Consider the following 27,616-nt stretch of genomic DNA (forward strand, 5'->3'; position numbering starts at 1 on the left):
TGTAATGAATGACGAGCATCATCACTATGGGCGGCCGTCTGGGTATCTATGGGCAAATAGCGGTGCTTTGGGTGTTTAAAATGTTGTATGGATAACAGCTTCCCCAATACGCACAAGAGGACACTGACCACTCATTCCGTTTGGCTACAATTCTTTGTGTTCGGGTCGCAGTGGTTTTACTCAGACATTCTGGTGAGGAGAGAAACTTTTGTTGCGGTCTGTCAACTCCACTCCACGGTTCTCAATTCCGGGACACCATCTCCGTGATACCACTTTTGCCAGACAATTCAGTTCCTGTTGTTGACATTCGGGTCGGGCTGCTGTCGGTGCGGACAAGGTAGGGAGCTATAGCCTAACTACCCCTCATATTCTACAAAATTACATTAACACAAACACAGTTGTAGAAAGTTATACTCTGTGACCGGCGTAGGCCTACTTCGGGTTTTCTCAACTCGTAAAGACCCAATTTTACGCACCAGCTGAGACTGTTCACAACACAAATTTAATTAACCACCTCAGTCAATACTTTTTTTCATGACACGGTTCTAATTTGCCGAAAATTACCAGGCGCCGCAGTGTTCTCGTCTCCTATGGCTGAAGCCAGAAGAGAAGAGGAGGAGGAGTTGAGCGATATACGGAACCGAAATCAAGCAACAGGTATGTCCACTTGTCAACAATCAATCGTCAATGTCAACTTCTGGTAATTTTGATACAGCGTCTCCTGAAGTAGGCTACATGTGTTTGACACTTTGGGGCAATATAATTTCAAAACGTGGAATTTTACCTTTTTAACCCATGAACATGATAACTTGGAACAGTGTTCCATCATGAAACATATGGTTAAGTGTGTAGGAAATGATACAATTTATCTGAAAAATTTATTCATATAACTTATTGTTGTGAAGCAAATGTTATGCAATTCTACAATTTGTTCCATTCCTTTGAGTTGAGATTTTTTGTTGTTGCAGTTTTGAAGCTAATTTCCAGCAATTCTATGCATTTTTCCATGGGTAATGCTATGTTTCTCTGCTCAAACATTATAACAAAACCAATGGGCATGTAACCTGAATGCCCAGTTTTTAAAATATTATATTCTCCCTCACTGTCTAGCTTTTATTTGATTGTTAGTTCTCAAATATGATATTATTACAAAATATAAATAGTAAAATATATTTTCTGCCTGCTTTCTATCTGGTTTTGATTATTTAAGTTGACACTGAAACTGTTTTTCTATCTGAAAATTACTACTTCAGATGGTAGAGTCCAATCAACAAGAACAGCTAGCATGCTAACTGTTCGGGTAGACTTCCAGTCATTGCACTAACACTAGTTAGCATTGGCTCGTACAACTACCTTTAACTTCCTTCATACTTGATGCAGAAACATACAATGGTATCAACGATTGTATTCTGTTGCAGCTAGCGATTTTCCTAAAAGAATAATTGTTCACATAAAGTATCTAGAAGTATCTATGTAAAACATATATATATAGTACATAAACCCGAGTTTGAAAACCCTTGCTCTCTCACTTCTCTCATGCCTTCTAGCAACAAATCAGTTTCTAGTGCTATATAGAAATAAACCCTAGTTCTGTTCTGCACCATTACAGTATCTAGCTGCTATGGTTGACACAATGCCCTCACTGCGTCATTCAGTGAAAGTATACTTGTATACAGCAGCTGGTAGCAACTACCTGTGTGTATCAGATACAGCAGTCAGTAAACAGTTCTACAACCACAAGGAAATGGTCTGGGAAACTCTGCCAGCCATACAGGAAGGAAGGAACATGAACCAAATTGTACATCTCCTGACACTTAAAATATTCATCATCTCATGCCAGCCAAGCTGTGTCATTTGGTGCTAACTGTGTTGCTGGAAATGCATCTGGAAAACCACTGGCTCTTGGCAGACAGGTTGATCCTGTTAATTTTGGCTCTGTATATTTTTACTTTTGTCATTTTATTTCCTGATGAAATCACTTCTAAAATGTGTTCATATTCATATCTCTTATGCCACACAATCTTCATGTAGATCAAGAGAAAGGGTGAATGAATACATGTATGTAGGCTTTATCCTGGACTTCCTGATGGGCCGCCCCCCATTGGTAAGAGTTGGCAAAAACATGTCTGCCAAGGCTGATCCTTAACACTGGGGCCCCTCAGGGGTGTGTACTTAGTCCCCTCCTGTATTCCCTGTTCACCCACGGCTACGTGGCCAAAAACGACTCCAACACCATCAGAGAACTGGCAGTGTGGTGGCAGGACAACAACCTCTCCCTCAATGTGAGCAAGAGAAAGGAGCTGACCGTGGACTACAGGAAAAGTACGGCCCGCCATTAACATCGACGGGGCTGTAGTGGAGTGGGTCGAGAGTTTCAAGTTCCTTGGTGTCCACATCACCAACAAACTATCATGGTCCAAACATACCAAGACAGTCATGAAGAGGGCACGACAAAACCTTTTCTCCCTCAAGAGACTGAAAAGATTTGGCATGGGTCCCCAGATCCTCAAAAGGTTCTACAGCTGTACTATCGGGAGCATCCTGACTGGTTGCATCACTGCCTGGTATGGCAACTGCTCGGCATCTGACCGTAAGGCGCTACAGAGGGTAGTGCGAACGGCTTAGTACATCACTGGGGCCAAGCTTCCTGCCATCCAGGACCTATATAATAGGTGGTGTCATAAAATTGTCAGAGACTCCAGTCACCCAAGTTATAGACTGTTTTCCCTGCTACCGCATGGCAAGAGTTACCGGAGTGCCAAGTCTAGGACCAAAAGGCTCCTCAACAGCCTCTGATCCCCAAGCCATTAGGCTGCTGAACAATTCCTAAAAATCACCGCCAGACAATTTGCATTGCCCCCCCCCCCCTCTTGTACACTGCTGCTACTCGCTGTTTGTTTGTTAGCTATGCATGGTCACTTCGCCAGCACCTACATGTACAGATTACCTCAACTAGCCTGTATCCCTGCACACTGACTCGGTACCGGTGCCCCTGTATACAGCCTTGTTATTGTTATTCTTATTGTGTTACTTTTTATTATTACTTTTTTATTTTAGCCTACTTGGTAAATATTTTCTTATCTTGAACTGCACTGTTGGTTAAGGGCATGTAAGTAAGCATTTCACGGTAAAGTCTGCACTTTACCGTACCGCATGTGGCAAGTAAAGTTTGATTTGATTTTAGTCATTGGTTTACTATTTTACATTTCAATGGCTGTTGGTATATTGAACTTTCCCTCACCTTTGAATTCTGGTTCTAAACATGGTTCTATGCTGAGCGATTTCAAATCTAACAATGTGTTTGGACCCAGAGAATGGTTAGACCTTAGTGTAGTTAGGAGAGAATTAAGCAGCAAACACCTGACATCCCAGTAAAGACCCACCCAACACAAGCCTCCATGCCCAGTGTGTTAGTTCAGGCCTGGGTTAACTGCAGCTGTCTGTATGGGGAGATCAGGCTGATCCCAGGCATGTGTTCTGTTATAATCTCCACCCGGCAAAACCAGAAGAGGACTGGCCACCCCTCATTGCCTGGTTCCTCTCTAGGTTTCTTCCTAGGTTTTGGCCTTTCTAGGGAGTTTTTTTCCTAGCCACCGTGCTTCTACACCTGCATTGCTTGCTGTTTGGGGTTTTAGGCTGGGTTTCTGTACAGCACTTTGAGATATCAGCTGATGTAAGAAGGGCTATATAAATACATTTGATTTGATCCTATGGGCAGGTGGGTTGACCGTGTAGAGAGTGATGGAACAGGCGAACATGAACTGTTGTCTTGTAACTTGATAATGGTGCCAACTGCCAACTCTACTGCACATGTGTGTAGGCTAGCTAGGCTATATCATATGAAGTTATTTGTCACAAGCTGAGATTAGCCTATTAAGGCTTCAGTATATGCTTGTCACTTTTTAAGAGTAATATAGATTACCTCATATGACTCGTATGCCATGCACCGTATGATGCCATATGTTATCATTGATGATTACTTTGTGCATACTGTTCATCGGCATTTTCAATTAGCCAAAGTTTAATCTCCTTGCATTGAGCAAGATCTCCGTTAGACTGTCATCTCCCCCTAACATCCATGGATGACTCCTCTTTGACATCACATAATCATGTCTTGACATGAGTCATGTTAAGAATCAGCTCCTGACACTGTGTTATTCATAGGTGACATGATCATGTCTGTCTCCTCTTGTCTGTTTTTCATGCAAGGATAGAGTGCTCCACATTCACAATGTTATGCTTTTATAGTCGTGGTGACATGATCATGTCTGTTTTTCATGCAAGGATAGAGTGCTCCACATTCACAATGTTATGCTTTTATAGTCGTGGACATAACATCTGTTCCACTTTGACTGTTTATTATTCCAAGCTGTGTATATATATATATATATATATAACTTAGACCCCCTCATCTCTGTCTCTCTCACCCTCGGGTGGCTGTAGGAGTATGGAGGAGGAGAAATTCATATTTTGTCTTCCTTTGAAGAATCGTGTCTCCCTTAGCTGAGGCTTATCACTTAATACAAATCCAACCATCATTAGTATTTGGCAATTAAACTGTCTATTTCCAAAAAGGCATATTAGATTTTAATTGACTCGTCCCATTTTTGTCCCATTGTAAAATACTAGCTTCCTCACTCGACGTCGACAAATTCATTACTTATCAATTTGACTCCACATGGAGGCAGCCCAATGACAGCTGTGAAATAACTCTTTTCTTTTGTGTGATGAAAAGGCTCTCAAATATTAATGTGGAGCCTGTTTCCCTTGTAGCAAATGAGATGTACATATTAATGTACTGTAGAGCCTCGACAGAGAAAATAGATGTGCAGTGCACAAAAGCTGGTGTTTCAATGTCACCCAGAATGCTTCACTCTTTCTGGCAGATAGTTTATCAGTGATTAACGATAATAATGATAAATTGATGTTCAATAATTGACACAATATACTTCTACTGACTAGTCCAACTGACCTGTATTCATAGTGCATTACATGGGGGGGTTGTGTGCAAAACAAGTATGAAAGTGTATACACTCACTACTGTATTTCACTCTGCATGAGAGCGTCTGCTAAATTAATACAATTTAAACAAATGTATTTCTGCCCGATAGTTTATCATTGATTAACATAAAAGATGTTCAGTAATTGACACACAATATTGACTTGGTTCCTTATTTCTACTGGCGAGTCCAACTGACCTGTCTGGTCCACGGTTTTGACTTCCTACAGAACATCTCTCAGAACTGACCCACAATGGCTCTGGATTGGACACGGTTAATGTGCAGCTGTTGCGTTCACCCACCAACCCACTTACCCGGCCATTAACCCCCAGCCCACCCTAAATCATTTGAAACACTCCCTTTGAGAAAGTATAGGGAAGACTTTGATTCTACCCTATGAGGACATCTGTGTCTGTTCTGCCTGTGTGGGAAGTAGGATCCAAGGATATGAAAACCCCTGGAAGTCTTATGGGGTTCTGGGAAGAAGCAGAGATTCTTGCCCTGTATAAATAAACCCAGAATATGAGATCACGTTCCTGAACATGCCATGTTACCGGGGTCGGGATATAGAGGAAGATGCTTCTTTATGGACTGACTAGGGATGGGAACTAGCTCCTTGTCTCCACACTGCTGTGCCTTCATAGCCTAGCCCCACCCTCCATGGGATGTAACCTTACTTCTGACCTCTCTGGTTGGTTTGAAGTCCTGGGCCTAGCTTGCATATTAAGAGGGAGGCTTTTTTTCTACACTCCCTCTTACCACTTGTTCTTTACAGAGGGCTGCCACAGTTCTGAGTGATTTTAGCATGTGTCATAGTGAGTTGTTTTGTGGTGTTTCTGTATGGGTTCCTTCAATGGTTATTTATTATAGCTGGTCTTTTAGCAAGCAAATCATCTTTAAAACCATATCTGTTTTTTTTCTCTTTAGTGAGTTAGTTGTTTTGCATCCTCTCTTGTTTTGTTGCTTCTATTTGGTGTTAAAAATGATATTTATTTCATATTCAATAAGCTATTAATCCTATATTTTTATTTATTTTTTTATTGTGTAATTGTCCATAACCTGTCATGGGATATTTACTATTAAAAGCCATCTGAAGGAGGAGTCCATGACCTGGCAAATGTCTCTCTCCCACCACTCAGAGAAAGAGGGTTGAGCCTCTTCACTAAGCCAGCTATAATAAGTGTCTCTCTCCCACCACTCAGAGAAAGAGGGTTGAGCCTCTTCACTAAGCCAGCTATAATAAGTGTCTCTCTCCCACCACTCAGAGAAAGAGGGTTGAGCCTCTTCACTAAGCCAGCTATAATAAGTGTCTCTCTCCCACCACTCAGAGAAAGAGGGTTGAGCCTCTTAAGCCAGCTATAATAAGTGTCTCTCTCCCACCACTCGGAGAAAGAGGGTTGAGCCTACTAAGCCAGCTATAATAAGTGTCTCTCTCCCACCACTCAGAGAAAGAGGGTTGAGCCTCTTCACTAAGCCAGCTATAATAAGTGTCTCTCTCCCACCACTCAGAGAAAGAGGGTTGAGCCTCTTCACTAAGCCAGCTATAATAAGTGTCTCTCTCCCACCACTCAGAGAAAGAGGGTTGAGCCTCTTCACTAAGCCAGTTATAATAAGTATCTAATGAAAGTACTTCTATGGATGGAGTGCTTTTCTGCCTGGTTTCCACAGCTATATCTTATCTAAAATAAAAAGTGAAAGTGTGTTTCATAATGGTTGCACAACCTGCTGAGTGACTTCTAGAAAAGAGGATATGTTATGGCTCAGTTGGTAGAGAATGGCGCTTTCAACACCAGGGTTGTGGGTTCGACTCCCACGGGCGGACCAGTAGGTAAAAGTATCCAAAGTCACTTTGGATAAGAACGTCTCCTAAATTACTAAAATGATGTGGCACTGTGTCCGGATGTATTATCTATGATGGATTGGAATAGAGTAACAGTTAACTCCACCTTCTAATCCAGCAAAGCATAGTCCAACATTAAGCCAAGGTTTTTAATATGTAGCCTACTTCCTAACACTAACGTAGACCGATGACCAAATAATAGAGGTATGCATGTTTCCAGAGCAGGGAGTGGTGCTACAATGGGGAAATACAAGGATCTGGCCAACAGAGATGTAGCGTCAGAATGGGTGTGCCCACCATTAACACCCTGCCAATAGGGAAGACGGGACAAAAAGACACACAGTATTGTGCTCTCTCTGACACAGGAAGACATGTTGATTTGATTCTGTTAGATAAACACAGGTGTTGGGCTGGAACAAACCCAGAACAACCCTTATAATAACATAAATATGCACTCAATGACCTAGTTCAGTTGGTAACAAGCAACGCCAGAAGAAAGCCTGGCATATTTGTATTTTGTGTGAACTGTGCCTTTTTAAAATCAGAGCAGAGGGTCTTTTTTTTGTAGTGTTTCATCAGTAGAGCAGGAGAGTGACAGTAGAGTGGTACTTCCTGAATGGTCACATTCCATTTGATCACATTGGCCAAGTCAACACACCAGCCAGTAGGGAGAGAGAGAGACCCCTCCCTTTCTCTGTTGTCGTTCATGGTCATGGAGTTTGTTTCTTTACACAGCAACACACAGCATGGAAAAGTAGGGAGGGACTTGAAGGAAATAATACACAGCATTTTGGGGGACATTTGTGAAATGTGTTTAAGACGTTAACAGGTAGGAGCATCTCTTGTTGCTATGTTTCGCTGTGAGATGATGTTGTCAGTACAATTCCCAGTAGGTTATCGACAATACTTTCAGCAGGGATTTTGCTCTGTATTCCAACTGACAGCTCGGTAACTTGTAAATGAAGCGCATGTTGAATATTGAAAATCCAGTAGATATTGAATCCTATTCGTTGTTCCATTGCACTTGCCTTTGACCAGTGTGTGTATGGCATTGTATCTACCGGTATGTAAATGTCAAACGATTTCCTCTTGGAAAACCTCTCCCCATTCTCTTTGTTTACCTGCCTCAGTTATAGTGACAATCTCTCACAGACCAAAGTGCAAAGAAATGTGTGAAAAAGTCTCTGAGGATTTGATTCACTCACAAACTGTTACTTCCTTTTACCTTTTTTGTTTCATAGTGAGGTAAAAATGTTACATTTACATTGTAGCCATTTAGCAGACACTCCTTTCCAGAGCGATTCATGCATTCATCTGAAGATAGCACATTTTTCCTTAAAGTAGCTTTCAGTAGAGTTCTTAACATAAGTTTGAGGCAGTAGCATATGGCAGATAGCAAGTGTGACATTGTAACAGTTTTATACTGGTTGTAAGAGAATGAGTCGACGGCGTCAGGTCTTTAGCAGGATGCTAACAAAAATGAGCATCAAAATATTAAGATGGCCTAATGCATGATTTTTAACACAAAGGGATCCTAATATCCTCATATGACCTACTTTTCTGATTTATTTTAGTTCTTATGGCGCCAAGGCCTCATACACTCATATACTGTAGTATAGTCAAATGAATGTAAATGTTTGCTTAGCTGCTGTGCTCTGTGGACCACTAGTCAGTCCACCTCCTCAGAGAGCTCCAGTCAGATCAACATCTATTGTTTCAGTCTGAACCTGGTCACTGGTTGAAAGTGAAGGAAATAAATAATACAGGTAATTCATGTGAATTGTATGACTTTGAACCTGTGATCACTGATGGAGCCGACAGACATGGCAGCTCTGCTTCTAGCTCCTAAGCAATTTTGCAGTGTTTTTTTGTTATTGTTGTGTATTGTTAGATATTACTGTGCTGTTGGAGCTTGGAACACAAGCATTTCACTACACCCACAATAACATCTGATTTTCTTTTGAGATTGTAGCTATACAGATCAGGGTTCAGAGATAATGTCTGGCTTGATGAAATAAAGATGAGAGCATTAACAAAACAATTATTTGTGTTTAGAAATTGTTTTGTTTTTTAAAATGCTTTTGCTATTTGCATGTCAATGTCATTCTTTGTAACTGGTTGATCGAGAACAGACTAGAATGTTGAGCCAGCTGAATGTAGTTGTTCAAGTTTTTGAACGGGAAGAAGGTATGCAAAGCACATAGTTATTTTGTTCACTTGTCCTGTGTCGTTGTACTTGCAGCTTGCTTTGTTTGTGTACAAAATGAGGGTATTTTCTTAGTTAGAAATTGATCTTTCAAATGTGACCGTTAAAAAGAAAACGCTGGTTACTTTTCAGATCGAACAGAGAGAAATAAGTCTGAGGCTCTTCATTCCAGGTAAGTTATCCATATCAGTGAATTACATATTGGGCATTTTCAATGTGTCTGTCTTGCTCAATACAGAGAAGGAAACGTGTTAATATTGTGATAATGTTGCACAGTCCAGTATAAACACTGGGTTGTTCCAGCTCTACCTAGCCACCTCTGTTGCTCCACGGCTCTGTCAGGACTGCAGTGGCCAGAACACTGTCTCTTTAACAGGCAGCTCTGCTGAGGGAGAGTTGTGAATGGTGCAGGGTAGCAAACAATGCGCTGATCCATCCTCTTTGACAGACAGTCGGACACTGTGTCCACTGTGTCCGAAGGTCAGAGCTTTTTGAATGGGGGACCAAGCCACACTGACTCAGTTGTTGACGCCCCCAGAGCCAAGTTGGTTACCGTCCAGGGTCGGGGTCAATTCCATTTCAGTTCAGTAAACTGACTCCAACCCTGTAACCTTTCTTTCACAACATGGTATACCCTACCTCGATAACTCATTAAAACTCAGCACCTTTTCAATGTCTTCCAATCCAGGGTATTGACACAGAAGGAGGTTGGTGGGATGAGCTATATGAGGAAGGGCTCATTGTATCTGCTGGAATGGAATAAATAGAACGGAGTGAAACAGTTTCCAGATCTTTGATGTGTTTGATATGTCAATTTATTCCATTCCAGCCATTACAATGAGCCCGTCCTCCTATAGCTCCTCCCACCAGACTCCTGTTAAAGTACAGCAAACGTCAACGTGTTCCAATACAAACCTTTTTTTGTTGTTGATTGTTGATCAACTATTGGATGTTTAACCTCTCTATTGTTCTATTTGATTATGGTCTTAGCTAATCGTTCTAATTATCCACGTAGTGCAGGGGGGGAGGGGGAGGGGGGGGCGTGTTGCTGTCTTCCTCTCCAGATGGTTTACATCACATCTCCAGTTCAGTTAATGAGCAGGATGTGTTGAAGGTGCTGGGCCTATGGGGGTCTGGTCTGGATCCTGTTCACAAGACCCCGTTCCGTTGAGACTGCGTAGTTGGCCCTTCTGGGAACATATTCTGGCGCAGCCTGGGAGGGGTGCGGTGTCAGCTCCAACACTACACTAGTCAGGAAGTCAGATTAGACCTGGGAATACAGATCAGCAGGGGTGGTTATATTGCAGAAGTGCACTTTTGGACACTACACTGGGCTTGGTAGATGTATGTGGTAAGCCAGGGGAGGAGGGGTTAGACTGGGGGTATTTCTGAGTCATTGTTACAGTACCAGATGGGCGATGCCGAAGGATATTCAGTGGATTGGATCTGCGTCCTGCTGCGTTTTTAAGGGTTTTCTGGAGACGGATTGTGGAAAGTTGCAAGCGGGGTTGAACTCTTCAAAGGGCGTGCTTTTTAATGATTGTCCTCTTTCTTGTGCCTGCGTCTCTAGTACTTGTCTCATTCTCACTCTGATTACTGGCGTATAACAGGCGCATGTACCGGAGGCAGGCTCTTCTTTCGGTTGCAGTATGCAGCGGTAGCTGTGCTGTGGGGATTGGAGTTGATGATAGAGTTAGATAGAGGATGTGGCTGTCCCAGTGGCAACTGCAGTGCAGAGAGGACCACTGCAGCTAAAGAGGTTTGATGCAACTATCAACGCTGTTGTTATCCTCCTTTGGTGTTACTCTGCACTTATTCAGGTCTTTTAGAGGTAAAGGGGCATATATTATCTCTTTTACTTTATCGTATATGAAGTCTAGGATACCTATGGGTGACAATTAAATGTTTTCAAATGTCAGGATTATTTGCTGAGTTTGTAATTTATTTTTGTTGAGAATTCCTCTCTCCTGGTTCAAGCCTATAAAGGTGGCTGGTTGGCTTGTGGATAATTAGCACTGTCTGTCCAGTGTAGTAGTCCAGTGGAGTTTGACTGTTGCCAGCATTATACTTTGCTTTCTCAGGTTGTATAAATGTAGGAAATCTTATTGTCCAGTCAAACTCTCCTCTCCTCATTGGTAACTCTTCTCTCTTCCAGCCAAGGACCTCTGTCCTCAATACGAGCTGCCATCAAGCGAAGTGAGTTTCTCATTGTTGAGTTTGTCCATTATTTGGTATATTCTCATACTTTTATATTGTACCTAGCATGATTTAAAGTCTGTCTATAGCAGAGGAGGCTGGTGGGAGGAACTATAGGAGGATGGGCTCATTGTAATGGCTAGAATGGAATGAATGGAACGGAATCAAATGTGGTTTCCATACATTGATGTGTTTGACTCTGCTCTATATATTCCATACCAATGAGCCCATCCTCCTATAGCTCCTCCCACCAGCCTCCTCTGGTATATAGCTATTGTACATGATTGAATCCCCCAAGTGTTTTTTTTATGTCTCTTTCAATTCATTACATATCAGATTGAAAGAGATTAATTTAATATAATTTTCTCCTACAGCGAGAACCAGCACCCAAAGTGAGCAGACCAGAGACAGAAGGTAAACAGAGGATGTTCATAATACTTCATGGTCTGTCTGTAGCTCTCTGATTGAATACAGTTCTACTTTCATTATTCCAAAAATCAAACCCCAAATGCTTCAAGGTAAAGTGCACCGTCTCTACAGTGCAATACACATTTTTCATTTGAAACGTACTGATTATTAATGTTGACTTACAGCCCTCGACTCAACCGTTTGAATAACCATTAAAGAAAGTAATATGGTCTATAGAATGGCATATATACAAAAACAAAATTATGGCCACATGGTGTTCAAAAAGCTATATAATGATTTATGACAATTGATGGCTACATAAGGCTTTCTGTCAACATAAGACAAGTGTCAACAGTCCGTTGCATGTCAGGTTTTGGTTGAGGCAGTCTGCTGTATTGTGCGTAATGGACTTGTTTGTCTTTCAGACGTCCAGAGATCACCATCCTGTCAGCCGAACCGCTCGCTGCCCACGGCTGGTTTCCAGGGGCTTCTGGGGGATTTACGGCAGCCTTGCCTCCCTCACAGCCCATCTGGGGAGGGAGCATCCAATCAGATACCCAGGTACTGTTTATTTAACTAACATCAGCCTCTAATACTAGGGGAGACAGCAGGGTGTGTGTTCTTGGCCTGTTCACAGTTTGGGTGTGTTCTGCATGGATTTGAACTTTTACCATTTTAACCTTACCATGTTCCTGTGTCTTTCACAGTTTTCAGTGTAATGTTTGAGATGAACTACTTTCAAAGCAAATATAATTTGGCAGTGAAACAAGCACGGCAGGTTCTGCATGTTGTAGTACTATAGGACGTCAATGTAGGACAGTTGCAAGCTTGCATGTAGAATACAAGTTATAATAATCACACCGCTACACATTTGCTTGGTCAATGTGTGTGTGTGTGAACCTTCTCTCTCGTGTCTTAGCCACCGCCATCCTATGACCAGGTGATCAAGGAGAAGACCCAGGAGACCGTTGTCACGCCGACCGCCACCCCCCGGAGATCCACGACCATTGCCACGCAGACTGACCCTGTGGAGGACGACACTGCCGCTGGCCCAGAATGCACTGCATCCTCACATCCAATCGAGAAGAGACAGTCTACAGGTGAGGCTTGTGAGAATGAGAGTGATGGTTACAGATGGGTTAGCTGACAACGTCACAAAAACTCTATAGTTGGCAAATATCATATCCTGGTATTACCACGACTAAAACAATGTAACGTCACTTATTAGTAAAAGTTTAATTCGTTGTTTTTATACATCTAAGTGGTGTGAGTATAATCTAAATGTATTGTTTATAATCTCTTGCTTCTCAGTGAAAATAAAGCCAAAAAAGCCACCCAGGCCATACTTACCCAAGCCTTTGCAAAGTGACTCTACCACTGCAATAGCTGTATCTGATTCTGGTCTTATCCAAGTAGATGCCACAGCCACTAACACTAAGAACCAAACTGACCCCAAGTCAGCCGCAGCCCAACCCAGCCCAACAGATGCCAGCTGTGCAATTCCAAACACCCAGTCTCTCTCTCCATCTGTTTATGTACAATGGGATTGGCCAATAATACCTTCCGAACCCAGCACTATCACTACGTTCTTAGAACCTACAGTCCCCTCCTCATCAGTCCCAGTAGCCACTGAACGTCCCATCCCGCTTCCTCGTTCCAAATCCTGCAAACAGACAATCACAGAGGAGGTCAAAGTTCAGACTCTGGTCAAGCTCAGTGACAGTGGTTCCAGCTCTGTAGATGACACAGCAGTCGAGGCTCCTCCCTCGGGGAAGTACCTACAGGAACTATTAGATGTGTTTTGTCCCGGGACCAATGCGACCAGAACACTAGTGACGCTAGTGACAATCAGACGACAACTGACGGGAGCGACCAAAGCGAGGAAGGTGACGAGGACGGTGACATGGCCGCCCTTCACAGCCAACGTAACATCCGGGCCCGGATCCAGGCCTTTGAGAGCCAGGAGGGCGATGGGGAACCAGAGTTCAAACAACCAGAGCCTCTACCCAGGAACGTGCACCTCAAACCCCCTGTGATTTCAGCCAAACCAGCCCCAGCCCTTGCCCCCAAGCCCTCAATCAAGAAGCCCAGTAATGGCAATAACTACCAGGGGGCAATCTCCATTTTCTCCACTCCCTTTATTCCTTCCATCCCAACCCCAGCACCCAGACCCATGCTCCACAGAAAACCCAGTATAGTTCCAGAACCAAAAGAACCAGAACCAGAGGCTCCACCCCCCGCCAAGACAGCCATCCTTTCCCGGTCGCGGCTCTCCATAGCGGCCAGAGCCAAGAACCTCTTCCCCCAAGAGGAGGATGAACCCAGGTTGGTACCTCCTATCTCTCCAGAGAAGCCTCGCAAGGAGCCGCTGGGCCTCAACGTCAACAACCACAACTCAGCCTCCATCACCACCACAGAGGCAGTGAATGAATACATGGACAACCCCACAAGTAAGTACAGCAGCATGCATTTCACCACTGACTTAATTGGTCAACTTAGTAGTATAAGTGTTCTAAGTATAGTTAAAATACATATAAGCTAATTTAAAACCTCTTTATCGACACCACATTTCAAAAAACGTCCCTAGCCTGCAGTTTTTTAAATTTATTTAAATTTATTTTTTATTTATTTTTTATTTAACCTTTATTTAACCAGGTAGACCAGTTGAGAACAAGTTCTCATTTACAACTGCGACCTGGCCAAGATAAAGCGAAGCAGTGCGACAAAAACAACACAGAGTTACACATAGAATAAACAAACGTACAGTCAATAACACAATAGAAAAATCTATGTACAGTGTGTGCAAAGTAGTAAGGTTAGGGAGGTAAGGCAATAAATAAGCCATAGTGGCAAAATAATTACAATTTAGCAATTAACACTGGAGTGATAGATGTGCAAGTAGAGATACTGGGGTGCAAAGAGCAAAAATAAATAACAATATGGGGATGAGGTTGTTGGGTGGGCTATTTACAGATGGGCTGTGTACAGGTGCAGTGATCGGTAAGCTGCTCTGACAGCTGATGCTTAAAGTTACTGAGGGAGATATGTCTACAGCTTCAGTGATTTTTATTTTTTTTTGCCATTTGTTCCAGTCATTGGCAGCGGAGAACTGGAAGGAAAGGCAGCCAAAGTAGGAGTTGGTTTTGGGGATGACCAGTGAAATATACCTGCTGGAGGGCGTGCTACGGATGGGTGTTGCTATGGTGACAAGTGAGCTGAGATAAGGCGGGGCTTTACCTAGCAAAGACTTATAGATGACCTGGAGCCAGTGGGTTTGGCGACGAATATGAAGCGAGGGCCAGCCAACGAAAGCATACAGGTCGCAGTGGTGGGTAGTATATGAGGCTTTGGTGACAAAACGGATTGCACTGTGATTGACTACATCTAATTTTCTGAGTAGAGTGTTGGAGGCTATTTTGTAAATGACATCGCCGAAGTCAAGAGTCGGTAGGATAGTCGGTTTTACGAGGGTATGTTTAGCAGCGTGAGTGAAGGAGGCTTTGTTGCGAAATAGGAAGTCGATTCTAGATTTCAATTTTGGATTGGAGATGCTTAATGTGAGTCTGGAAGGAAAGTTTACAGTCTAACCAGACACCCAGATATTTTTAGATGTCCACATATTCTAAGTAAGAACCGTCCAGAGTAGTGAAGCCAGTCAGGCGAGCAGGTGCGGGCAGTGATCGGTTGAATAGCATGCATTTAGTTTTACTAGCATTTAATAGCAGTTGCAGGCCACAGAAGGAGTGTTGTATGGCATTGAAGCTCTTCTGGAGATTTGTTAACAGTGACCAAAGAAGGGCCAGAAGTATACAGAATGGTGCCGTCTGCGTAGAGGTGGATCGGAGAATCACCAGCAGCAAGAGCGACATCATCGATATATACAGAGAAAGAGTCTGCCTGAGAATTGAACCCTGTGGCACCCCCATAGAGACCCCCAGGGTCCGGACAACAGGCTCTCTGATTTGACACACTGAACTCTATCTGAGAAGTAGTTGGTGAACCAGGCGAGGCAGTCATTTGAGAAACCAAGGCTATTAAGTCTGCAGATAAGAATGCGGTGATTGACAGAGTCGAAAGCCTTGACCAGGTCGATGAAGACGGCTGCACAGTACTGTCTTTTATCGATGGCAGTTATGATATCGTTTTAAGACCTTGAGTGTGGCTGAAGTGCACCCATGACCAGCTCGGAAACCAGATTGCATAGCGGAGAAGGTACGGTGGGATTCGAAATGGTTAGTTATCTGTTTTTTTCACTTGGTTTTCGAAGACGTTAGAAAGGCAGGGCAGGATGGATATTGGTCTATAACAGTTTGGGTCTGGAATGTCTCCTCCTTCGAAGAGGGGGATGACCTCGGCAGCTTTCCAATCTTTAGGGATCTCAGACGATACGAAAGAGGGGTTGAACAGGCTAGTAATAGGGGTTGAAACAATTGCGGCAGATAATTTTAGAAAGAGAGGGTCCAGATTGGCATTAAGGCTGTAAACATTGCTTAGAATTTGTCATATAGTCCTAATGCAGGACCTATATGTTGACAAAAATTGAGAAGTCAACACTGGCCGTCTCTATCTCTGTCTCTCTCCAGACTATATCCCAGTGAACCCTGTGCGTAGTGATGTGGGCGGCGGCAGCTCCTTCAGCAGACAGACTGTAACCAGAAGACCCACCACCATTAGAGTGCCCAGTAAAGGAAACCGTGAGTCTAGTCCTCCTGCTCTACTCTTTGAGTAGTGAGTTATGTGGCTCCATATCCACCCATGTATGACCTTATATAGGCCCTCTGATCTCCATCTGGGTCTACCCAAAATAAAACATTTTGACATAACCTAATGATGGATTAGATGCTGTTGATTTCTTTTTGCTGGCGAGCCATTTTCTCAAACAAACTGTAGGTGTGGATGTTTGAATGTGCGTGTCTGTGCTTTGGTTTCTTAGTGAGTGTGTACAGTCGACTCCTGATTAGTGAGTCAGTTAATCCCAATTTCAATACTTTATTTACTTCGACACGTAGTTTGAGTATGTGCATGTTCCATCTCAGAGCGTTCATTCATGGCAACACCAAGCCATTGAATTAGTGCAAAAATACAATGATTCCAAACCTTTGCATGAATTAAGAGTTGACTGTATGGTTTGTACAGTTTACAGTACAGTGTGTCGTCTAAAACGTTGACTGTTTTCTCTCTCAGTGTTCGATGGGACTTTGGACAACCCTCCTCCTCTCCCTGCACAGAAGCCTGTAGGGTCACTGCCATCCTCCATGACCCGTAAACAAAGCATCTCAACCCGCTTCCCCTTCCAGGTAAGTGCTACCACCTTCCTTCCCCATATACTTCTCCAACAGAAGCACTATTGATCTACAGTAGGCTATCTAGCTTCTCTTCTACTACTAGAAAACAGGAAATACAAGAGATTACTGACATAGTTCTTCCTCCACACCACCGGGATACTGCACTCTCTCTGGGGAAGCCAGAGCCAGTCAATAGCTCCCGGCCCGGCTTGGCTATGACATAACTAGGCCTTTGTGCAGCAAGAAGGCTTAGCTAAAAGGACATAAAAAGGCAAGTCAAAGTGCTACTTTGTATTTTTCTTCAGCGTCACTCACAATTATCTAGTGTCAGTTCATTCATGGTGGTCTGAAAACCAGCCCTGTCAGAAGCAGTGCTAAACTAGCCTGACAAACCAGGCTTTTAACTGGCCACCGCCAACATTCACCTCCACCTGCAGTTGGTTCTCAACCACAGACCACACAAAGGGGCCAGTGTAGTGTAAACAATGACTGACTAGTACTGTACAGCTAGCTGTTAGCAGTGGCTAAGGAAGGGCACATTGAGCAGTCATTAACTCGGTTGCTATGGTTGCCCTAGTTGTTGAGCGCTGTGATGGTAGTAGGCGTAGTAAGTCTGTTTTGTTCAGGGGTGGTCATTCAATCCCATGTGGTGTTAAATGTGATCTGGGAGAGATTAGAGAAGTACCCTGGTTGTCATCCATTCACATCTGTTTCTAGACTGCCACGTTGCTTCCTTGAACATAATAGTAACAACCTTTTTTCTGTTGATTTGAACTGTAGGAGTCCTTTGATTCTGAGCCCATACCGGGCCTCCCTCCTCGGTCAGTAACATCACATCGGGGGTCATTTTAGGGGATAAAGAGGGGTAAAGATCGATTGATAACATATTAGATACAGTCCTAGACACATGGCTTTAATTAACTTCATACTGCTGTTGATCTCTTCCAGGCCTGGTGGGGCTAAGGTCCTCCCTCCTCGCCCACCTCCAGCAAAAGTAGGCCCAGGAAGGCCACCCCCGCCCCGGATAAATGGTCCACGTCAATCCCTCTCTACCCATAGAGCACCAGCTTCATCAGCAGCTCCATCACCCAAGCAGCCCCAGGCTCAGAAGCCCAAGAAGAAGGGACCTGTGCTTCCCCCCAGGCCCAACCCTGGCCACCGTCTCTACAACCAATACACGGTGAGAGCTTAGAGTTCCCACCCTGCTCTGCTGCTGCCCCCGTGGCAGCCTGCTCTGCCCCTGCTGCCCCCGAGGCAGCCTGCTCTGCCCCTGCTGCCCCCGAGGCAGCCTGCTCTGCCCCTGCTGCCCCCGAGGCAGCCTGCTCTGCCCCTGCTGCCCCCGAGGCAGCCTGCTCTGCCCCTGCTGCCCCCGAGGCAGCCTGCTCTGCCCCTGCTGCCCCCGAGGCAGCCTGCTCTGCCCCTGCTGCCCTCGTGGCAGCCTACTCTGCCCCTGCTGCTCCCGAGGCAGCCTGCTCTGTTGCTCTGCCCCTGCCCCCCGAGGCAGCCTGCTCTGCCCCCGAGGCAGCCTGCTCTGCCCTGCCCCCGAGGCAGCCTGCTCTGCCCCTGCTGCCCCCGAGGCAGCCTGCTCTGTTGCTCTGCCCCTGCTGCCCCCGAGGCAGCCTGCTTTGCCCCTGCTGCCCCCGAGGCAGCCTGCTCTGTTGCTGCCCCCGTGGCAGCCTGCTCTGTTGCTGCCCCCGTGGCAGCCTGCTCTGCCCCTGCTGCCCCCGAGGCAGCCTGCTCTGTTGCTGCCCCCGTGGCAGCCTGCTCTGCCCCTGCTGGCAGGCCCTGCTCTGCTGCCCCCGAGGCAGCCTGCTCTGCCCTGCTGCCCCCGAGGCAGCCTGCTCTGCCCCTGCTGCCCCGAGGCAGCCTGCTCTGCTGCCCCCGAGGCAGCCTGCTGCCCCCCCCGTGGCAGCCTGCTCTGCCCCTGCTGCCCCCGAGGCAGCCTGCTCTGCCCCTGCTGCCCCCGAGGCAGCCTGCTCTGCCCCTGCTGCCCCCGAGGCAGCCTGCTCTGCCCCTGCTGCCCCCGAGGCAGCCTGCTCTGCCCCTGCTGCCCCCGAGGCAGCCTGCTCTGTTGCTCTGCCCCTGCTGCCCCCGAGGCAGCCTGCTCTGTTGCTCTGCCCCTGCTGCCCCCGAGGCAGCCTGCTCTGTTGCTCTGCCCCTGCTGCCCCCGAGGCAGCCTGCTCTGCCCCTGCTGCCCCCGAGGCAGCCTGCTCTGTTGCTGCCCCCGTGGCAGCCTGCTCTGTTGCTGCCCCCGTGGCAGCCTGCTCTGCCCCTGCTGCCCCCGAGGCAGCCTGCTCCCCCCCCTGCTCCCCCCAAGGCAGATCCATGGTGGATTTCAGTGGAACTGTTGTGTACTGTAGTTGGTGCAAGTGTCACATAGTAAGTCTGTGTATGTTTTCTGAACGTTTTCTTTGTCATGTGTGTTTGTCTAGCTTGGACTTCCCCACGGGATAGCAGAGTTTGACTACAGTGGGAGAGACACAGGGGAACTCTCATTCCAGGTAAATCACTGTCTGCATGTGTTGGAGGTTTTGCTTCTAGCAACAACAAGAATATGATATGAGAAAATGTTGCTGACTGCTGTATTTAAACCTGATTTGATCACTAGTTTTATGGATTTACTTATTTCACCTTACTGTTTTGTAATCCATTTTTTCTTTAAGGAAAATACAATTTAGTAGAAATTAATATCAAATGCTTCTTGATTTTCTCCCACAGAAAAATGAGTTGCTGCTGCTGATTGAGCAGCTGGACCACAAGACCTTTGAATGTCAAGTGGGAGACATCCGGGGCCGAGTCCAGAAGTCTCACATGAAAGTCATCACTCCTCTCTCCAGTGCCCCAACTAAACCAGCTCTGTCACAAGTAATGTCTTCAACCATTTACAATCAAATCATGTCTGCCCTCTTACTTTCCAGGCAACTTTGCTACCCCTTATTTTGTTTGGCTACGCCTTATTTTGTTTGGCTACCCCCTATTTTGTTTGGCTACCCCCTATATTGTTTGGCTACCCCTTATATTGTTTGGCTACCCCTTATATTGTTTGGCTACCCCTTATATTGTTTGGCTACCCCCTATTTTGTTTGGCTACCCCTTATATTGTTTGGCTACCCCCTATTTTGTTTGGCTACCCCTTATATTGTTTGGCTACCCCTTATATTGTTTGGCTACCCCTTATATTGTTTGGCTACCCCCTATTTTGTTTGATCCATTGATAACATATTAGATACAGTCCTAGACACATGGCTTTAATTAACTTCATTTGGGGCGGCAGGGTAGCCTAGTGGTTAGAGTGTTGGACTAGTAACCGAAAGGTTGCAAGTTCGAATCCCGGAGCTGACAAGGTACAAATCTGTCGTTCTGCCCCTGAACAGGCAGTTAACCCACTGTTCCTAGGCCGTCATTGAAAATAAGAATTTGTTCTTAACTGACTTGCCTAGTAAAATAAAGGTAAAATAAATAAAAATTGGCTACCCCTTATTTTGTTTGGCTACCCCCTTATTTTGTTTGGCTACCCCCTTATTTTGTTTGGCTACCCCCTTATTTTGTTTGGCTACCCCCTATTTTGTTTGGCTAGTCAAACTAAATAGGAGGTAGCCAATGTTTAGTATATCTACACCAATTGGATTTTATTTCTTTGTAGCCACATAGGAACTTTCATTGTGAACGTGGAGTATTTTTTAAAGTTTAGTTTTGGCTCTAAATCCCTCTTTTGTAAGTGTTTCTGCCAATTTTACATATACCTGGATGTTTTCTCTTCTTACAGGGTGTCAGCACAGTTGGGCCTCATAGAGGCAGCAGGGGTCTGCAGGTGCAGGTCCTCCATGACTTCACCCCAGGTACAGAACAGTACCTACTCTGGCACACTGACCACCACAACACACAACCTAACAAGTCTCCTATGTCCTATACTTACAAACACATTGGCTATTGGACTGTACACCTTACAATATTTTAAGTAATTTATTAGATTTGAATCATGTCAAATAAATTCCAATATGGCTGGCATGCTTTTACAGCTGTTTTGAGTTCCCCCAAACATGTAACTTTTAGAATCTAGAAGAAAAAAGTGTTTACAGATTTGAATCACCTCAAATAATTTGCAATATGTCTGGCATATATTTATTGCTTAGTTGTTTTTCCCTCAGCATTTGATATCCACGAAGTAGTTCATGCTAGAATTTGTGTTGTCAGTTGGTGTCAGCAGTGGGATTTGAATGACATGTGTTGTATCCTATCCAGAGGGTCCAGGGGAGCTGGGTCTGAGGGAGGGGGATGTGGTGACCAATGTGGAGCAGGTGGACAGTGAGTGGTACCGTGGCTCCTGTAGAGGCTCCTCTGGCTTCTTCCCTGTCAGCTATGTCAAAGTTATGGTAAGACTTCAGTCAATGTTTTAGCTATAGAGATAGGGCTGGTTTCCAAGATTCAGATTAAGCCTACTGGATGAAAAACTGTTCAATAAAGTCTCTATTCAAAGTCTTTTGTGTGAGAAACCAGCCCATAAAGTGATCTACAGTGGGGCAAAAAGGTATTTAGTCAGCCACCAATTGTGCAAATTCTTCCACTTAAAAAGACGAGAGGCCTGTCATTTTCATCGTAGGTACACTTCAACTATGACAGACAAAATGAGAAAAAAATCCAGATAATCACATTGTAGGATTATTAATGAATTTATTTGCAAATTATGGTGGAAAATAAATATTTGGTCAATAACAAAAGTTGATCTCAATACTTTGTTATATACCCTTTGTTGGCAATGACAGAGGTCAAACGTCTTCTGTAAGTCTTCACAAGGTTTTCACACACTGTTGCTGGTATTTTGGCCCATTCCTCCATGCAGATCTCTTCTAGAGCAGTGATGTTTTTGGGCTGTTGCTGGGCAACACGGACTTTCAACTCCCTCCAAAGATTTTCTATGGGGTTAAGATCTGGAGACTGGCTAGGCCACTCCAGGACCTTGAAATGCTTCTTACGAAACCACTCCTTCATTGCCCGGGCGGTGTGTTTGGGATCATTGTCATGCTGAAAGACCCAGCCACGTTTCATCTTCAATGCCCTTGTTGATGGAAGGTTTTCAGTCAAAATCTCACAATACATGGCCCCATTCATTCTTTCCTTTACACGGATCAGTCGTCCTGGTTCCTTTGCAGAAAAACAGCCTGCAAAGCATGATGTTTCCACCCCCATGCTTCACAGTAGGTATTGTGCTCTTTGGATGCAACTCAGCATTCTTTGTCCTCCAACACGACGAGTTGAGTTTTTACCAAAAAGTTATATTTTGGTTTCATCTGACCATATGACATTCTCCCAATCTTCTTCTGGATCATCCAAATGCTCTCCAGCAAACTTCAGACGGGCCTGGACATGTACTGGCTTAAGCAGGGGGACACGCCTGGCACTGCAGGATTTGAGTCCCTGTCGGGGTAGTGTGTTACTGATGGTAGGCTTTGTTACTTTGGTCCCAGCTCTCTGCAGGTCATTCACTAGGTCCCCCCGTGTGGTTCTGGGATTTTTGCTCACCGTTCTTGTGATCATTTTGACCCCATGGGGTGAGATCTTGAGTGGAGCCCCAGATCGAGGGAGATTATCAGTGGTCTTGTATGTCTTCCATTTCCTAATAATTGATCCCACAGTTGATTTCTTCAAACCAAGCTGCTTACCTATTGCAGATTCAGTCTTCCCAGCCTGGTGCAGGTCTACAATTTTGTTTCTGGTGTCCTTTGACAGCTCTTTGGTCTTGGCCATAGTGGAGTTTGGAGTGTGACTGTTTGAGGTTGTGGACAGGTGTCTTTTATACTGATAACAAGTTCAAACAGGTGCCATTAATACAGGTAACGAGTGGAGGACAGAGGAGCCTCTTAAAGAAGAAGTTACAGGTCTGTGAGAGCCAGAAATCTTGCTTGTTTGTAGGTGACCAAATACTTATTTTCCACCATAATTTGCAAATAAATTCATTAAAATTCCTACAATGTGATTTTCTGGATTTTTTTTCCTCATTTCGTCTGTCATAGTTGAAGTGTACCTATGATGAAAATTACAGGCCTCTGTCATCTTTTTAAGTGGGAGAACTTGCACAATTGGTGGCTGACTAAATACCCCCCCCCCCACTGTATAGGATGTATACAACTGAGTCCAGCTATTTAATGCTTTCAATGTGTTTTGATTATGATTTTTTCTCTATTCAGTCAAATGCACCAACACTGACCAACACAAAGAAGGCAAGACCCCCCCCTGCAACAGTCAGTGGACCAAGGTGTGTGGCGCGGTTCGACTTCGAGGGTGAGCAGAGTGACGAGCTAACCTTTTCTGAGGGAGACGTGATTCAGCTAAAGGAGTACATGGAAGAGGAGTGGGCGAGGGGACAGATAGGGGCCCACACTGGAATCTTCCCCATCAACTTTGTGGATATCATAGAAGATCTTCCTCCTCTGCCACAACCACAACGACAGCAATCATTCCCCACCAAGATGGCACTACCTGGTAGGACTTTCAAGGCCCACTTCTTAGCTTGAAATGGAATATACTGTATATTAAATGACATCACAGACGGGGCCTTTAAATCATTGAGGAACCTCGGCTTGAGATGTGTGTCCCTATCTTGACATTGTAAACATAATCAGAGAATTGGAGACATAGGAATTTTCCCACGGAAGTTCATGTCGTTCCGGCATGCTGTATCTTGAGGTCATAGTGTAAAGTCAAAGGTGGCCACAGGCCACAAACACAGTGAAATATTTATTCTTGGCACGGGGGATTTTTAGCTGTATCGTCACATCCTGTACCCCTATTGCAGTTTATCCACCAGTACGTACAAAAGGTTTCTCTCGAACTACTCCATCTCTCTCGTAATGTGTAGGCTGATACTTCCCTCTGTGGAATGTATGGAATCTGTGCAACATGTTTATGTTTAAGTCATGAGCTCTGTGTAAGCCCCTGTACTAAGGCCTTGTTATTAAAACGCTACAGCTCACTCTGTGTGCTGCATGTACTTCTCACTGGCTCTAGCAGTGTACTAGTGTACGCCCACACACTCATTCCCCATTCAGTTTTATGTTCAGCAACTGTCAACACAATATGCTTTCTATCTGAATATCGCTACTGCATTTCTCAGGCATGGTTTCTTCAACCAAGACCCAAGAGGCTGCCAAACCCATACAGTCTGGTTCGTCAGGAGTGGAGTGGGCCGTGGCTCTGTATGACTTTGTGGGCCAGGCAGAAGAGGAACTGTCCTTCCAACAGGGAGACCGTATCCTGGTCACACAGCATATAGACGCCGAGTGGTGCTCTGGAAGGCTTAACGGTAGAGAAGGATTCTTCCCCACAGCCTTCGTAGAGACCAGCTCAGGTAATAATAGGGCATTCTTATGGCGCCATCTTATGGTAGGAGGTGAATTTTCTGCTTGATATATAAATCTAGGAGTTTTTTTATTTTTTATTTAATTCAAATAACTTTGCCGGGGTGATTGACACATGACAAAAAAACAACTACTGATTCAACGTAAAACCCAGTTTGAATAGGCCTATATACCAGAGGCAGGTGTGAGGAGCTATATGAGGATGGACTCATTGTAAAGATGGATTGGAATTAATGGAACGGAGTCAAACGTATGGTTTCTGTATGTTTGATACCGTTCCATTAATTCCATTCATCTTTAAAATGAGCCCATCCTCCTATAGCTCCTCCCACCAGCCGCCTCTGACAAATATTCCTGGCCTACTCATAGGGCAACATAGGACATTTAAGGTACTGATGATTCCCTTTCTCTGTCCAGGCAACTCTCCAGTGTTGGACAGACAGCAGAGTGTGACTAATGGAGAAGGAAGCAGAGGGAAAGCGCTGTTCGACTTCACAGCTGAATGTGAAGAGGAGCTCTCACTGAAGGTATTTCTGTCTACATTCAATAGTTTAATTACCACAAGAGTTAACATTCTGTTTGCTACAATCAACAGTCGTGTGTGTGTGTGTATGTATGTATGTATGTATGTATGTATGTATGTATGTATGTATGTATATATGTATATATATATATATATATATATATGTATATATGTGTGTATATATATATATATATATATATATATATATATATATATATATATATATATATATATATATATGTATATGTATATATTTATATATATATATGTATATTACCCAAAAAAATAAAAAGGGAACACTTAAACAACACAATGTAACTCTAAGTCAATCACACTTCTGTGAAATCAAACTGTCCACTTAGGAAGCAACACTGATTGACAATAAATGTCATATGCTGTTGTGCAAATGGAATAGACAACAGGTGGAAATTATAGGCAATTAGCAAGACACCCCCAATAAAGGAGTGGTTCTGCAGGTGCTGACCACAGACCACTTCTCAGTTCCTATGCTTCCTGGCTGATGTTTTGGTCACTTTTGAATGCTGGCGGTGCTTTCACTCTAGTGGTAGCATGAGACGGAGTCTACAACCCACACAAGTGGCTCAGGTAGTGCAGCTCATCCAGGATGGCACATCAATGCGAGCTGTGGCAAGAAGGTTTGCTGTGTCTGTCAGCGTAGTGTCCAGAGCATGGAGGCGCTACCAGGAGACTGGCCAGTACATCAGGAGATGTGGAGGAGGCCAACAACCCAGCAGCAGGACCGCTACCTCTGCCTTTGTGCAAGGAGGAGCACTGCAAAATGACCTCCAGCAGGCCACAAATGTGCATGTGTCTGCTCAAACGGTCAGAAACAGACTCTATGAGGGTGGTATGAGGGCCCGACGTCCACAGGTGGGGGTTGTGCTTACAGCCCAACACCCTGCAGGACGTTTGGCATTTGCCAGAGAACACCAAGATTGGCAAATTCGCCACTGGTGCCCTGTGCTCTTCAGATGAAAGCAGGTTCACACTGAGCACATGTGACAGACGTGACAGTCTGGAGACGCCGTGCAGAACGTTCTGCTGCCTGCAACATCCTCCAGCATGACCGGTTTGGCGGTGGGTCAGTCATTGTGTGGGGTGGCATTTCTTTGGGGGGCCGCACAGCCCTCCATGTGCTCGCCAGAGGTAGCCTGACTGCCATTAGGTACCGGATGAGATCCTCAGACCCCTTGTGAGATCATATGCTGGTGCGGTTGGCCCTGGGTTCCTCCTAATGCAAGACAATGCTCGACCTCATGTGGCTGGAGTGTGTCAGCAGTTCCTGCAAGAGGAAGGCATTGATGCTATGGACTGGCCCGCCCGTTCCCCAGACCTGAATCCAATTGAGCACATCTGGGACATCATGTCTCGCTCCATCCACCAACGCCACAGACTGTCCAGGAGTTGGCGGATGCTTTAGTCCAGATCTGGGAGATCCCTCAGGAGACCATTCGCCACCTCATCAGGAGCATGCGCAGGCGTTGTTGGGAGGTCATACAGGCACGGGTCCACACTACTGAGCCTAATTTTGACTTGTTTTAAGGACATTATATCAAAGTTGGATCAGCCTGTAGTGTGGTTTTCCACCTTAATTTTGAGTGTGACTCCAAATCCAGACCTCCATGGGTTGATACATGTGATTTTGTTGTCAGCACATTCAACTATGTAAAGAAAGTATTTAATAAGAATATTTCATTCATTCAGATCTAGGATGTAATTTTAGTGTTCCCTTTATATATATATATATTACAAGTACTAGGCCTACAGTATAACTTTCCTCTCTCTTGCTATAGGCGGGGGATATCATCACCAACGTGGAGTCCATTGACGATGAGTGGTTCCTGGGAGAGTTGAGGGGGAAGCGAGCATTGGTGCCTAAAAATTATATGCAAGTGCTGGCATGAGTAATCTACCAAAGACACTGGGGCCCTATGGGAACTACTGTGTCCGTGGTTTCATCACAAGTAATGTCTTTTGAACTATGGAAATATGAGAACCTGAAAGATGAATATTCCAAAGTGCCTTTTTGCCCCACTGGACTGCAGTACTCTACTTTGAAGCTTAAAACTAGATTGTCCGGTCAATCTCCCACAGAAAGCTATTGGGTGTCTTTAAATGCAACATTGTTTTTTTTAAATAGTATTTATAAATGTGAAAGGATCACTATTTGGATAGTCCATCTGTATGCGGTCACAAGCAGTTGCTTATCGGCAGATAGTATGAAGGTAAGGGTTTGGGCTAGTTGAAATCTTACTGAGCATCTACAGATGGACTACAGACTATCCAAATAATGAAATAACTTTGTATGACGATGCATCGGAGAATGGCTGGCTGTAACTGAATTGAACATGCATTCATGAAGTTCCTGCCACAACCCTTACCAGCTTTGTTCTAATCCAGATATGCAGTATTTAACATGTTGACCACACCATTGCACATTAAATATAGCTGTTGTAGTACAATATTTCCTCAAACTATGAATTGTGGTTCTTACAATACTGCATGTATGTAGCCCCCTCAGCCTTTTCTGGTGGCCAATTGTGCTCAAATGCTCAGCTGGTTCATTATCCTTAACAGGGTGATTCATAACTGAGGAAAGTGTCAAGGTTTGACATTCAGAAACATTGGTTAAGCTTAGACAGCGATTTTTTTAATTTTTTTTTTTGTGTATAATCCTCACAGGGTGGAAATGTGGATCGTAAATTAGCCATAGATCTGAGTGAGCAAGTTTGCAGTAGCGTATTGGTGAACACTTGAACATTTAGGTAATTATCCAAATTAG

The 27,616-nt window shown here is 44.5% G+C and overlaps 1 protein-coding gene across 1 annotated transcript; it reads left to right on the forward strand.

Moving 5' to 3' along the window:
- Nucleotides 1-27,298, forward strand: LOC135506993 (SH3 domain-containing protein 19-like). The gene is given in 21 exon segments (XM_064926443.1): nucleotides 1-337; nucleotides 568-657; nucleotides 9,179-9,218; nucleotides 11,202-11,242; nucleotides 11,617-11,656; nucleotides 12,076-12,211; nucleotides 12,570-12,750; nucleotides 12,962-13,456; nucleotides 13,459-14,100; nucleotides 16,234-16,344; nucleotides 16,835-16,947; nucleotides 17,716-17,756; nucleotides 17,884-18,115; nucleotides 19,368-19,436; nucleotides 19,654-19,800; nucleotides 20,702-20,774; nucleotides 21,178-21,308; nucleotides 23,121-23,415; nucleotides 24,047-24,280; nucleotides 24,708-24,817; nucleotides 26,628-27,298. Coding segments are annotated over 20 exon segments (3,309 nt in total). The 5' UTR covers nucleotides 1-337; nucleotides 568-590; the 3' UTR covers nucleotides 26,739-27,298.
- The last annotated feature ends 318 nt before the right edge of the window (nucleotides 27,299-27,616 follow it).

Source organism: Oncorhynchus masou, chromosome 20 (assembly GCF_036934945.1).
Source record: "Oncorhynchus masou masou isolate Uvic2021 chromosome 20, UVic_Omas_1.1, whole genome shotgun sequence".
NCBI classification, from domain to species: domain Eukaryota; kingdom Metazoa; phylum Chordata; class Actinopteri; order Salmoniformes; family Salmonidae; genus Oncorhynchus; species Oncorhynchus masou.